At 45.8% G+C, this 13,316-nt stretch overlaps 1 protein-coding gene across 1 annotated transcript in view; it reads right to left on the bottom strand.

The window, feature by feature from the left end:
* PTPN14 (protein tyrosine phosphatase non-receptor type 14) overlaps positions 1–13,316 on the bottom strand; it is a 171,700-nt gene that overhangs the window by 12,284 nt on the left and 146,100 nt on the right. Inside the window, exons 12-16 of the mRNA XM_007451289.1 lie at positions 13,219–13,297; positions 9,543–11,020; positions 4,870–5,013; positions 3,503–3,721; positions 235–363 (exon numbers count right to left, since the gene is read on the bottom strand). Of these exons, the coding sequence (XP_007451351.1) occupies positions 235–363; positions 3,503–3,721; positions 4,870–5,013; positions 9,543–11,020; positions 13,219–13,297 (2,049 nt within the window). The remainder of the gene's footprint in view (positions 1–234; positions 364–3,502; positions 3,722–4,869; positions 5,014–9,542; positions 11,021–13,218; positions 13,298–13,316) is intronic.

Below are 13,316 nucleotides of genomic sequence, written 5' to 3'. Positions count from 1 at the left end.
GGAAAGAGTTAAGAGCTGGATAAAAACGGGACATAACAATAAATTATCTTCGGAAAACAAAACAAACCTATATGCAAGTAAGGAGAGAAAAGAGATGCACGTCAGAGAGAAAAGGATTTGCAGGGAAATGGTGCTGCCGGAAGGAGGATGAGGCAGCAAAGTCATCGACACAAAGCCCATCTTCTGCCCCCCGCCCCCGCCGGGACAGATGGCTGTACGGCCATTCCCCCTTACCTCCTCTGCGGTGACCATGGCGATCACATTCGCTCCCTGCTCCCACACCATCTGCCAGAAGTCATGGCATGTGTGTGGCAGAGGCCCCTGAGTGGCGATATAGTGCCATTCTGCCCCACCAACCACCACCTGGAAACCAAGGCAAGCATTAGTGAATAAACCCCAAATCCAGGACAGAATTACATGCTGACCATGGGTCCTTTTGTAGCCACCTGAAAACCTTGAATAATATTTTTAGGCCAAATGTGTTAGTGCTATCATCAAAAGCCCTGACACCATGGATGGCTAGTGACACATGCTCACATGAAAATACTTTTTGCCACTCAAGCTTATTACAATATACCTCATCATTTTTGATCTACAACCCACAGTAATTATGTACAAACCAGTGCATATTAAAAACATATACATAAAACACATATATATATACCCACATATACAATATTACATGAATATATGTATATAGCCTAACAAGTTGTTACAGAAATAATAGTTATGTTTCCAATGTGCAATGTACTGGTAATTGCCATTCTTTTCTCCTTTTTCTAGTCTATTCCATTAAAAAACAAAAGAAAACAAAACCAAAAAAACCCAAACTGCTCCCGACTACTAAATTGCTTTCATATACCACTACCATATTGTGGTCCACAGTCTGAGACACAGTACTCCATGACATCCTTTTAAATAATAGAAAAATCTACCATGGAATAACACCCCTTTGGGAGCAATGGCTTTCTACCACTGCCCTGGTTATGAAGTGTGTCCTAAACCTCTGTTGTACCCGCTACTCTGTACCACATACAGTAGAGGTACCATGCATGTACTTAAGCCAACAGTACATGATATTTTATCATCACCTTCCCCTCGTACAATACCACAGCATCCAACTGAACTTTGGAGTCATGAGATGATTTTGGATAATAAAATCATTATCCCACACAGCTCAGGATGATCTTGGGAGGATAATTCTGCAGCTATAAATATTAGCAGCAGAGACGCAACAATAAAAAGTCATGTGTCAAGTGTGAAAGCTCATGCTTTCAGGGTGAAATGGTGGCCTTTGGAGGGATTCTTTCTGGGTTTGCTTGATACTGCCAAGTCAGGCTCCCTTACACATTCACCAGTGGGGATCTCAAGATGGTGCTAGGGGCAATGAAGTGATCACTTTTTGAAACTTTTTCTCTCATTTATTTTATGAAACTATACACTAACTTGATTCAAACAAAAACAATGTCAGTTATTGTCTCGTTACACAAGGCATGTTTAGGTCAAAGCTGGCAAGCAAAATCCATTTTCCGAGTACTGGTGGGAGATAACACTCATACATTTGCTGGCTGGCTGGCTAGGAGTTTGGCTTATCTGTGGAATTGTGATTTTAAACATTAGCCTCTCTGGCACCCTACATATAGGAGCCATAAATACTCCCAGAGTACGCTGCTGCCGGGGGCCTTTCAGCATATTCCCAAGTATTGACAGGAGGGTATTAAAAACTGCATTAAAAACACAACCACCAAAGCTACTGAGGTAGATTTCACAGATGTGAATCCACGTCTGGAGCAAATAAATCTCTGTTCTGTGTTCACGGCTGCTTGGAACCCAGGGAGAAAACATTAGCAAGACATATAACTCTACTCCAAAAACACAAGGACAAGTTCTTGCAAGCTCTCTGGGTCTATTAAACACACCCATGTCTAACCCGGATCCACAAGATGAAATGTGGGCCTCAGAGAATATGGAGGAAGGGATGTTAAGAACACCCGCTGGGCACGGCGCAGGCAGACTGACAGCTTTTTCCAGAGAGCAGATGGAAAATGGGGGAGGCGATCTGGCCAAAAGAAGAAGATAGTATATTGCAGCTGTGGAAGATTTTCTCAGAGAGTCTAGCAAGATGCAGCTGTGTGATCTGCATCTTTGCATGCATTATTCTGGTAATTGTTTCGTTATCTAAACTAAGCCCATGAAATTCACCACCATCAGTTTCCTTCAGAGTTTCCTGGGGCTCAGTTTTTACTGTTTCATTGTTTTGAGAGTTCTCACTCTGAAAAATAAGAGTAGAATACACAATATGATCCAAGAGAGTTAACGCCTTCCTATTTCTTTGGACAGGACTTTCTGACACTTAAAAAAATATATGTGGTTATCTATGCTGCGTGAACAAAAACACTCAACCCAACCATGGTACACTTCCCATATTCTGTATCAAAACCGTTAGAACTGATACATGGGCCGGACATCTGGCTGTATTTTAAAGGCTTAGAGGAACCTACCTATAATTTGGCTACAGTTGAAAAGTCCAATGAAGAAAGGAAATAATGCCAGACACAGGTTTTCTAAGGTTATTGATCTCAGCAGACTACGAATCTGAACCTTGTTGAAAAGCGTCCTGTAACAACTGTAACAATTATACTAATACAATTCACATTAGTACATAGATAATTCCCCTACTTCAGAGGTCAGAGCAAATGGTGACATTCTAAACAAATGTGTTCTGTCATTAGGAGCCCTGAGGAAGGTAAGCTATTTAGGAAACACCTCACTGCATGCACACATGCATCCATAACTCTAAATTCTAACTGAAGTAAAGCTAAGCTGACCAATTTTAAAGTCTGTGAAATACTGAGATATGAAGATTTGGAGTATCTGAAATAGTAACAAACATTTAATGACCCAAATGCACTGAATAATAATGTGGCACATTTTGCAAGATTCATTATCAACCACACCATTATGGCTTATGTTGAAATTAGCCCACTCTTCTAAACATCACGCAAATTTGGGACTTACTTCAGCTCTAAAATGCCTAACCAGTAGTATTACAAGGGAGAAACAGTAAGTTTCTGTTGCTCCTGAACATCATAACTCCAGTGACAGAAATATAATGCCCGTGATTTCCAAATTCTCCATCATCTGCAACTTACAAACTGAAAGGGCTAATCCTCAGCTTTACCTGTGAGTTTTCGGGAGAGTTACAACACACAGAGAGAAGAAAAAGATAAAACCCTCCGTAATGAGCAAGCTTCAGAAACAGCTGACCTGAGGTTTTTTCCCTGAGGCCGCTGGGCTTCCTTCTCTCTGTGCAGTGATAGGCATGGCCTTCCAGTTGACTAAGAAAAGCACAGGAGTTCAAAAACACTCCCTTGGGGTTTGGGGACAAGCCAAGACGCACAGTGGCAGCCCGTATGTTCTCTCCTCCCTGCCCTTTTACCGTTAACCCAGCGATCTTCAACCAGCCTTCCCAACACACCCCTCTCCACCCCCCACTTCTTACCTTGATGTGGGAGGCGTTAATGTAGCCTGTGTTATTTTCTTTGGTCGGTATGAGCTCTACGCGGTTCTCCTCATAGGGGACAACCTCCCGGATACGGCTGCGCTCAGCATTTTCTGGCAGAGCTGCTGTGCTGAAAACGCCATTCGCCTTTTTCTTTGGAATCTGCTCATATTCTGTGAACACCATTCCCTCTTCAAGCTTTTTCTTCAGGGTTCTGAACTGCAACAGAAATTGATCTCCAGCTCTCTGAATTACCTTATCCAAACACTCCAACCAAACCACCAGATTTCTTAAAATATTTACAGTGACAGTGTGAATAAGTAGTTTCAAGATGGACAACTAATATTTGATTATTTGGTCTCATTACCGACCATATTGCTAGTGTCTCTTATCCAATAACCAATTTCCTTCTCACTCATGCCTTAAACAGAACGAATCCGCCAGACCAGGCAAGAGTTGAAATTCAAAATTAGTGTTTTCGTTATTATCACCTCTGTTTAAAGTTCTAGTGATAAGGAGACTGTTCATCTTAATTACCCAAACGTCCTTCCCTCCACTTACACAGCTGTTCTTAGCTAAATTTTAAGATGATACTGGTCTACAGCCCTCTAGCCGTGAGGATTAGACGCCCCATCTTTTATTTTTCCCACTGTCAAGCTACTAATAACAAAACATGGTATTAATTAGATTAAATGATCCCTCTAAAGACCCTTCTGGCTCTAAGAGCATGTTAATACTTCATACATGCTGGCAAAACCTAAAACGCTAATCTTGCTGTAATGCACTCTATTACATTTACATGACCTGTTCCTTAACCTGACAGCAATCTCAGGAACTAAAAGAACGTGTTTCTTCACCTCTGAAACACTACCCCGCAACTTCTGGTTACTTTTCCCACAATGCATTACCCTAACAATGATAAATCAGCCATATGTTATAGCCAAACAAGGGGCCAGTGTATTAAAGAATTCTATAAATGCGTGGGTAAAAGAATCACTCCCTAGTAAAGGGTACTTGTTCACAAAAATCACAGAAATTGAGAAGCTACAGCAACCACCTAACTTCTTCATTTTGCAAAAAAAAATAAAGACACAGGCCCAGAGAAATTGAATGACTTGACCAAGGTCACACAGCTAGGTAAGGGCTGGTGTCTTTAGGGGTCGTCATGGCACCAACCTGACAAAGAAAAACATGAGATGTTGAAAAGGATCAATTTAATACAGCACAGACCAGGTCTTGCTAAGCTTCAAACTGAAGAATGAATTCGTCAAACACGCCTTGGTGCTGGCATGTCTGGGCGAGGAGAGAGCGTTGGAATCCTAAGACCACAGAGAATGAGTCACATGTTTGACAAGCCCAGCGCTTACCCTCTCATCCATGGGAACTCGGGTGGCATCAACGCGACTTTCTTCCCGCCCCGAGCCCCGAGCTACCGAGAGTCCGTTCAAGGCTGCCAACATCAGTGGCCTCTTCTGTGCCTCCAGGCCTGCCATCTTCTGCTTCTCTAGATTCTTGCGGCAAGAAAAGGCATGTTCTCATTGTTTGTAATACCAGGAGAATGCTGGAATGTGTTTTAATCTCCCCAAATCTGTAACTCCCCAGCCAAGGAATGCAGACAATCACCATTAGTGGGGCAAATTCAAACACAGTCTTCCCATTATTCCCACTGTGCCGGAGGAAGCCGGTTCCTCCAGGCCTCCTGAGCTTTTATGTAAAATAGAGGAATGAACGAACAAACAAACAAACAAACAAGAGCAAAGACTCCACACAAATACACCCTGCCACGGGGCTCACAAGAAAACAGTGTACACGAGACACTTTAGGAAGATAGGGGCTGAAGGAAGACGGGACAAGGAAAAGAGAAACAGAGATTCATGAATAATCAAACTTAATCACAATGATGGACCTTTTATACAGATTAAACAGTAAAAACCTTATAAAAACTGTTTGTTGCATTCTTAAGAGGTTGGATACATACATAAATACACAAAAACCTTCCCAAGTTTCCATTCAGAGGGGCTCAAGACTGAGGGTGTTAATCCTGTATTGACTCTCTCTGGTCCCCGGGATATCATCCCCCAAATGAGAGCTGCTGTGGTTTTAGCAAAGTCATTAATACCACACAGCCTGGGGCCACCTGAGATGACCTACCCAGCAGCACCCTTCATGCTTCGTCCAGAAGACCCACAGGAATGGACACCATGGCTCCCAGTGCCCATGGTGGAGCAGCGGTGGATGTGACTAAGCCACGGGAGAATACGGATCTAGGGGCCCAGCAGAGCACTTAGGGGAAGGTTTGGTTGTTAACACCTGGCCCTTGTTTGTGGCTTTGCAACTCCTCTCTATCTCACCTGCACAGACACTGAAACTGGGTCAGTCGGGGCTCCTGTTACTTGGTCTATGGCTGTGCTTCCTCACGCCCTCTAAACTGACTGAGGTACCAACAAACCTCCATTTACTCATTTCAGGCAAGACAATGGGAGCATTTTCCACCAAATAATTTTGTCTTAGAAGACAAAAGCACAGAGAGACTTCATGAAGCGTAGAAACAGATGAGTTTTACAGAGTTTATGATTTTGATCCACACGAAAGGGAAACCAATTTGCAGGTTCCTTTGGTTGCCACAGATGAAGGAGTCATCTTATTCCTGTTTTCTTTTTTCAAACCTTTAGGTATTTTTTTTCTTAGTCTGTCATTTAGAAATCTACTCCCCAGAGAAGTATCTTGATGGAGCAACGGTGCAGATTATTCTAATTGTGGGTGTAAGGGGATGGCATTACACCCCTACATGCATCCCCTCAATGCCACCTACAGTCAGAATGGAGCCTTGGGAACTATATCCAATATCCTGGGATAAACCATAATGAAAAAGAATATATATGTATATAAATATATCCGAGACGCTCTGCTGTACAGCAGAAATTAAGCACAACATTGTAAATCGACTATACTCCAATAAAGTTTAAAAAAAAAAAAAAAAAAGAATGGAGCCCTGGCCTTTATGAGTGATTCTGTCAATAAGATGCTTGGTCCAGTGACAGGGCTGACCCATCAGACAAACAAAAGGAGCATCTCAGAGGAAGATTAACTGTGAGAAAGTGAGAAAGGTCCCAAAGGTATAATATTCTTAAGAATGGCCCTGGTTTCTCAACCCCAGACAGATTTTGAAAGTTTTGGATTTAAATGTGGTGGTGGTGTGTGTGTGGGGGGAGGTGTTAGTTTACTTGCTTATTAGTTTGTTTTTGTGAGGGAGAATTTTCCCCCCATTATCTCTTTTAGTTGAGAATGTTTTACTCCTCTGAAAAGTTTTAAGAGAGCAAATTTTTTTTTAATAAATGGTCCTGAGGACTTTTTAATAAACAGCCCTTCTGCTTCCTTCCCACCTGCACCATAAGGTAACCCCAACTGGGCCCAGAAGCCCAAAGAAACCTATTTGCCTTTCTTGGGAAAGGATTACTACTTATCTAATGAAAATTGAAACCCCAGGGATAACCTATTTCTCTTAGCTCCTCCTTACTTATCCTATCAGCTTATTACCAGAGATCAAAAATAATTAATTCAAAGATCTGATTTGGCCTTTTCTCTTCCCAGTACCTGATTTGGGGTTAGGTGACTAAAGACAGTGAAATGTCTTCCAGGCAGCAGTAGGAGCCAGGAGAAGCTATCAAGACAACAAGCCTGAACTACCCATCAAATGAATAAGCACCTCCAGAATTGGAGGGAGAGACTTGCCTCAGGGCAAATTCTCACCATAGCTGTCTCCCTCCAGTTCCTATTTGGTTACATTTTCTCATTTTCTTATCCTAGGGAGGCCCTGACAGCCTCCTCTTCTTAGCCATGCCTAACAAGCCAGGCAAAGGCTACCCTTGGTGGGGGAGGCGGGGACAGACAGTCATCTGGGATGTAGGGAGGTCATTGGGGTGAGTTTCTTCATAAAGACAATGGAGACCCATCCCAAGCATCAGTGCCAGTGGTGGTCACCACCTTGCCTGGCTCACTGAAGACCCTCCAAGTCCTACTCTGAGGTTGGGACACCAGCCAAGGGCGGCAGCCCTTGAGCACACAAGTGTGTAGGATTTGGGAAAAAAATCAGAGAAGGGACTTCCCTGGCGGTCCAGTGGTTAAGACTCCGTGCTTCCAATGCATGGGACCAGGATCTTAGCTGCTGGTCGAGGAACTAAGAACCCACATGCTACGAGGCATAGCCAAGAAATAAACATTTTTTTAAAATTAAAAAAAAGAAAGAAGAAGAAGGTACACATTAAAAAAAAAAAAAACAGAGAAAATGACATAGGGCTGGGGTAATGATGTTCCTGAACTAGTTAAGGGGTAAAATTGGCTACTCGCTCTTACCCAACGGATGGGTGGAAACAGTGGAAAAGGCCCTTGCTCCTTTGTGATAATGCCTGAAGCACTATGTAGGGAACCAGTGCCATGAATTTGGCCACAGGCTTTTGTTTAATACAGGTAACAAGAGAAGAGAATGAATATGACCTAAGTGAGGCTAGGGGACCATGCAGGCAGCAGCTGAATGCTTAGACTGATGGGTTCTTGATACCGAGTTGTGTTAAAGGGGTGTGAGGCCAAGAAGTGCTGAAAATCCCTTTCTACCAGTGGTTACTTTTCCCAAACTCAGAAAGCTCTCCCCCCAGGCACCCAGCCCCACATCTCATTCCAGCATCTCATTCCATCCTCAGGAAAAAGCTCCCCCACAAGGCACCTTGCCCCGCATCTCAGCCCAACGGTCTTATTTCCCACAGGCACAGCACAACTTTCACAATTTCCCTCTAGGTGGAAAAAGTTACACCTGTACCAAATTCTTAGCGATACTCCACGGATGTGGCCAAAACCGTGAGGCTAAGACTGTTCTTAAGGTTTGTCTAAAGTAGGAACGTTGCTATGGACTAGACTCCCAAACCGAGGGACTTGGCTCCCTTAAAACTTTGGCTCTTTACAGGTTGATTCCCTCTGGAGAACTGGGAGACTTATAAATGAAGAAAGTCTAATGAACTCCATCAAAGCCCATTTTAAGTGACAACTGCTCTGGCTACCTTATAGTTCAGCTGTGGTACATGCAGAGGAGCAGTCACTCTATGAGAGGATTTTTTAAGGGAGTGAATACTTCCAGGACAAGTGTGGGGTGTGTATAAATATGCATGTGTGAATTCTTGATAGAATAAGAATGGTTAATGGAAGCTCAACGGTAAACTTCTGGGTTTATTGTAATTCTCTTGGATTTGTGTTAAACATCTCTCGAAACAAGATTTGAACATAAAGCTGGATACATCATGGACAATACTGATGAATGATCATGACATCTAGATCTACACAGAAAGCTGTGCTCTGAAGGGATGCTCCTTTTAATATCTAATTGTGGGGGTGGGGGGAATGCTTTCCCCTGGAAAAACCAAAGTACCAGGAGATGGAGGAAGGTGAGCTCCTGGCAGCTCACGCAATGGGAAGCCTGACCCTGAATAAACAGCAAATGCTGGCCCAGACACCAATCTCAACACCACCAACCTGTAAGATCCTGACTCTCTCACAGCACTTTGCACCAAGCACACCTATGAGAAGCCATGAATGAGAACGGAAGGTTTATGTGAAAACAAAGTTCTGTGAAATGAAACACTACCTGTTTATATGCCAAGTGATTTTTTTTTTTTTTTTTTGCGGTACGCGGGCCTCTCACTGTTGTGGCCTCTCCCGTTGCGGAGCACAGGCTCCGGACGCGCAGGCTCAGCGGCCATGGCTCACGGGCCCAGCCGCTCCGCGGCATGTGGGATCTTCCCGGACCGGGGCACGAACCCGTGTCCCCTGCATCGGCAGGCGGACTCTCAACCACTGCGCCACCAGGGAAGCCCCATGCCAAGTGATTTTTAAATCCCTACCACGTTCCCTGAATAAGCCTTGCGCTTTCTTCAGTGCCCAGAGGATGTATGTCTAAATCATGGAAAAGGAGCAGAGGGGGCTGCGGGCGAGGGTGGAGATCAGCCCGTTTAACTGTCCCTTGAAAGATGCCCTGGGAGAGGAAGCCACTTACCCGGATCATCATCTCTCTTTCTATAATGCTGTCCTCCAGGGAGAACATTTCAGACACAGGTCTCTCCTTCACAGGCTCTTTCTTGACCCGCTCCTTCACACTTGTCAGGTCGGGCTCTGAGATGGATGGACCAAGAGAGGACCCGTTGATGGCCATCTGGTCAGCCCGGGAGATACTGATGGCCTTGGCTGGCCCCTGCCTCAGGACCCTGGCCCTGGCGATGGCGGGAGGAAGGCACACCTGGTCTTGCCCCAGCGCCCCGTTGCTCACACTTTTCCTGGGTCCGGGGTACTCGGGTGGGGGCTTGTTTGGAATGCGGGCTAAGGCGGCCTGTAGCTGGGCGCTGTACTCCATCTCCTCGCGGAGTGCGGGGATCTGGGGCACCGGTTCCGGAGCCTCCTCTTCTTCCTCCTCGCTCTCGCTGCTGTGGATCAGCATCGTGGCATCCGAGAAAGTCTTCCTGTGGTGATACTCGGGAAGCTGGGGGACCTCGTGGCTCCCCGGCACCTCCTCGGGGGGCCCCGGCTCTCGCAGCGTGTTGCGGCGGGCCATGGGGATGTTGAGCGACTTCAAGGTCATGGCTTCCATGCCCCGCACCATGCTGCTCATCACCTCCAGGCTGTGGCGCTTGTGCACCGTGCCGTGGTGCTTGGTGGCCGTGAGGGGCTCGCTCACCTCCTGGAGAGACTGATGCACCACCGGGGAGCTGTCCTCCTGGAAGGTCTTCACGGACAGCTGCACTTTGCGAGTCACCAAGTCGGGGCTACTGCCGCTGACATACTTGTGGCGGTGGCTGGCGAGGTCCGGGGTGCTGGTGGCGGGGCGGGGCCGTGGGTAGGGGGGTGGTGGCCGGAAGAGATAGTTTTTGAGCATGTGGGCCGTGTTGTAGTTATAGGTGCCCTGGAGCTGCATGTTGGCCAACTCCGGGGTGCTCACTGTGTGTGAGATGGCGCTTGCCCCGGGCTTGCTTGGCACCGTGGTATTTTTCGGGTTGATCTGGTCCGATGGACTGACCAGTTTGTTACCGTAGCCCCCCTGGGGCCCATAAGGGACAGTGTAGGGGTGCCTCTCCCGCATCTCAGGCTGGCTGTACACCAGATCCTCTGGCTGGTTGTAGGCGTGGGTGTTGATGATGTTGAGGTTTCGCAGGGACTGGCTCTGGCTGTCCATGTGCACGACCCCCCTCTTCATCTGCCGCATGACTGTCTCATAATCGGGGGTCGGCCGGTAGGATGGCACGATGATGGCGCTGTGCCGGTGGCTCGGGATGTAGTCAGCCCGCATGATGTCACTCCCAGGGATGCTGAGGTTGGAGGACACGGGAGAAGCCTGGATGAAGCTTTGGGAGCAACTGAGGGAGTTGACGCTGTGAATGCTACACACACTGCCATTGGTGACGGTGCCATTTATATAACTTAAGTCCAGGCTGTTGTGCGAGTTGCAATACAAGGCTTCTTCATTCCCATGGAAGATGCTGTCTGCAAGAAGGCACACAGAGGCTCGTGAACATCCACACCATCCTGCTTCAATCAAGTTCATCCTCACACTTACAGAAGTCATAAAAAGGGAAATCCCACGGTCTCCACCCACATATTCCATGGAAAAACTGGTAACTTCTTGGGCAAGATGCCAACATATGGAAGGAACATTTTAAAGCACACTAAAAAGCAAAAGTGAATCTAAACAAAGAAAGCTATGCACATACGGAACCGTTATCACCTGGGTTAAGTTCTCGATTTGGCCATGAGCTTTTAAATCAGGCACCAACAATGGCCCTCACATTGGGAGACCTGTCCTCTTGTTCACGGCTCAGCGACAGAACTGGATGTTTGGGCCAAGAAGTCAAGAACTTTAATAGGGCAATAGATTTGAAATTATTGAGTACTGGGAGCTGATCTTCCTGGCTGCAGTGGGAAAACTCCCTGTATCTGAGGGACTGCCGAGCATCCGTCAAGGCACAAGGCAAATAACACAGTCAGGATGTCAGCATGCGTGGCTGCTCCATTCTGATCAGCAACCAACGGAGGGCAAAATAAGAATCAGGCGGTTTTTTTAGCCACTGCCTAAAACCCTCCTCTAGAGTTGGTTTCATCACTGAGGTCAGTTTCACATGAAAATTAATAATACTTTAAAGAGGTACCTAAAGAGATAAAAAGCAGATTTCTAAAGTAAGGCCCATTCTGGGTGTCCAGTGTTCCTTTAACACACACGTACACAGACACCCCTAGGCAGGCAACCTCTTGCCAACACACTTTTCTGTGGGCAAAGTATATTCATTTTTTACACTATAGATTTAAGCATGAGCAGAGTAGAAGAAAGCAAAGGCAGAAAAGATTAAAAAACAGAAAAGGTGACTGAAAACACTTGGCTGCCTGAAGAGGAGGGGTGGGAACATAGACCAGATGAGATGATAACAGGCGAGAAAAACTAGGAGAACGTGTTGCATTTATCCACCTTAATGGGGTTTGGTGCCCTCCCATAGAAGCAGGGTAACTCTGCTAGTCTGCTTATAAAAAGTTGTGTTTTACTAAATTATATCATCTTGATTATCTTAGTCTCCATGCTCACATTTAGACAGTGCAGAAAGATTCAAAACAGCTAGCATATGATAACCCAGAAACAAATTATCCAATTACCATACTGTCAACATCCAATGTTTAATCCCATTCCTTTTTGAGATACAGTTAGTGTAATGATTACAGAGCCTGGCTCAAGAGTTAGGACACCAATCTTCGTATCCAAGCTTCCCAGTGCCCTTTCTGTACCCCAGTTTCTGTATCTGTCAAATGGAAATAATAACAGTACGTATCTCCTAGGTTTATTTTGAGGATTAAATGAGACAATACAGTGCAAGTGCTCAGAACAAGTGCTTAAGGAGAGGAATTGCTCTATAAATGCTCATTCTCAGAATAATTATTACTGGAATGGGGTTTTTTTTACACACTTTGCATGGGAGTGTTTAGGGAGAAAAAGAGGAATAAAACAGTTTAACAAGTGCACTGAGAAAGGGGCCAGTGGGAGAGATCGGAAAGGAGAGATCAAATGAGGGGCTGAGGGCTTCCCTGGTGGCGCAGTGGTTGAGGGTCCGCCTGCCGATGCAGGGGACAAGGGTTCGTGCCCCGGTCCGGGAAGATCCCACATGACGCGGAGCGGCTGGGCCCGTGAGCCATGGCCGCTGAGCCTGAGCGTCCGGAGCCTGTGCTCAGCAATGGGAGGGGCCGCAACAGTGAGAGGCCCGCGTACCGCAAAAAAAAAAAAATGAGGGGCTGAGATTTTGTGTGTATTTCTTTCACTTATTCTGATGCCTGTGTTCTCTGTCACCTTGAAAACCTGCTTGACTGTTACAAGCTCTCTGACACTGACAAGGAGGATGAAGAGTATGCTGTGGGGCTTAGCTGTCACTCTGCTCTCTGTCCCACTTACAAGAAGGAAGAGGAGAAAGGAACTTGCTCACTGCCTTCCCCCAAGTCCCTCTGGAGTCAATTCTGGGGAAATTCTCCTCTCAGGGGTAAATGATATTCTATGCCTTTCACAAATCCAAGCTGTTGCCTGCTGCCATTCAGACAATGACAAAGTTAAAATGAAAAGTATCATGGTCACCCCCCAAAAAAGTCTCAGTACCCATCACCAGTTCTCAACTTTGTGTCTTAAGAAGGGACAGCGGCAAGCCAGTTACCTTGAGAAGTGTGTGTTTCCGAGTAGTGTTCGCCACACTGGACATGCATGGGAGGCAAGATGTACGGTTGTTGCCGGGGCTGAAACAGAGAACACAGC

The sequence above is a fragment of the Lipotes vexillifer genome, unplaced genomic scaffold (assembly GCF_000442215.2).
Source record: "Lipotes vexillifer unplaced genomic scaffold, Lipotes_vexillifer_v1.1 scaffold570, whole genome shotgun sequence".
Classification (NCBI taxonomy): Eukaryota; Metazoa; Chordata; class Mammalia; order Artiodactyla; family Lipotidae; genus Lipotes; species Lipotes vexillifer.
Note: the sequence above shows the minus strand (reverse complement) of the source record. Positions and strands in the feature narration are given on the sequence as shown.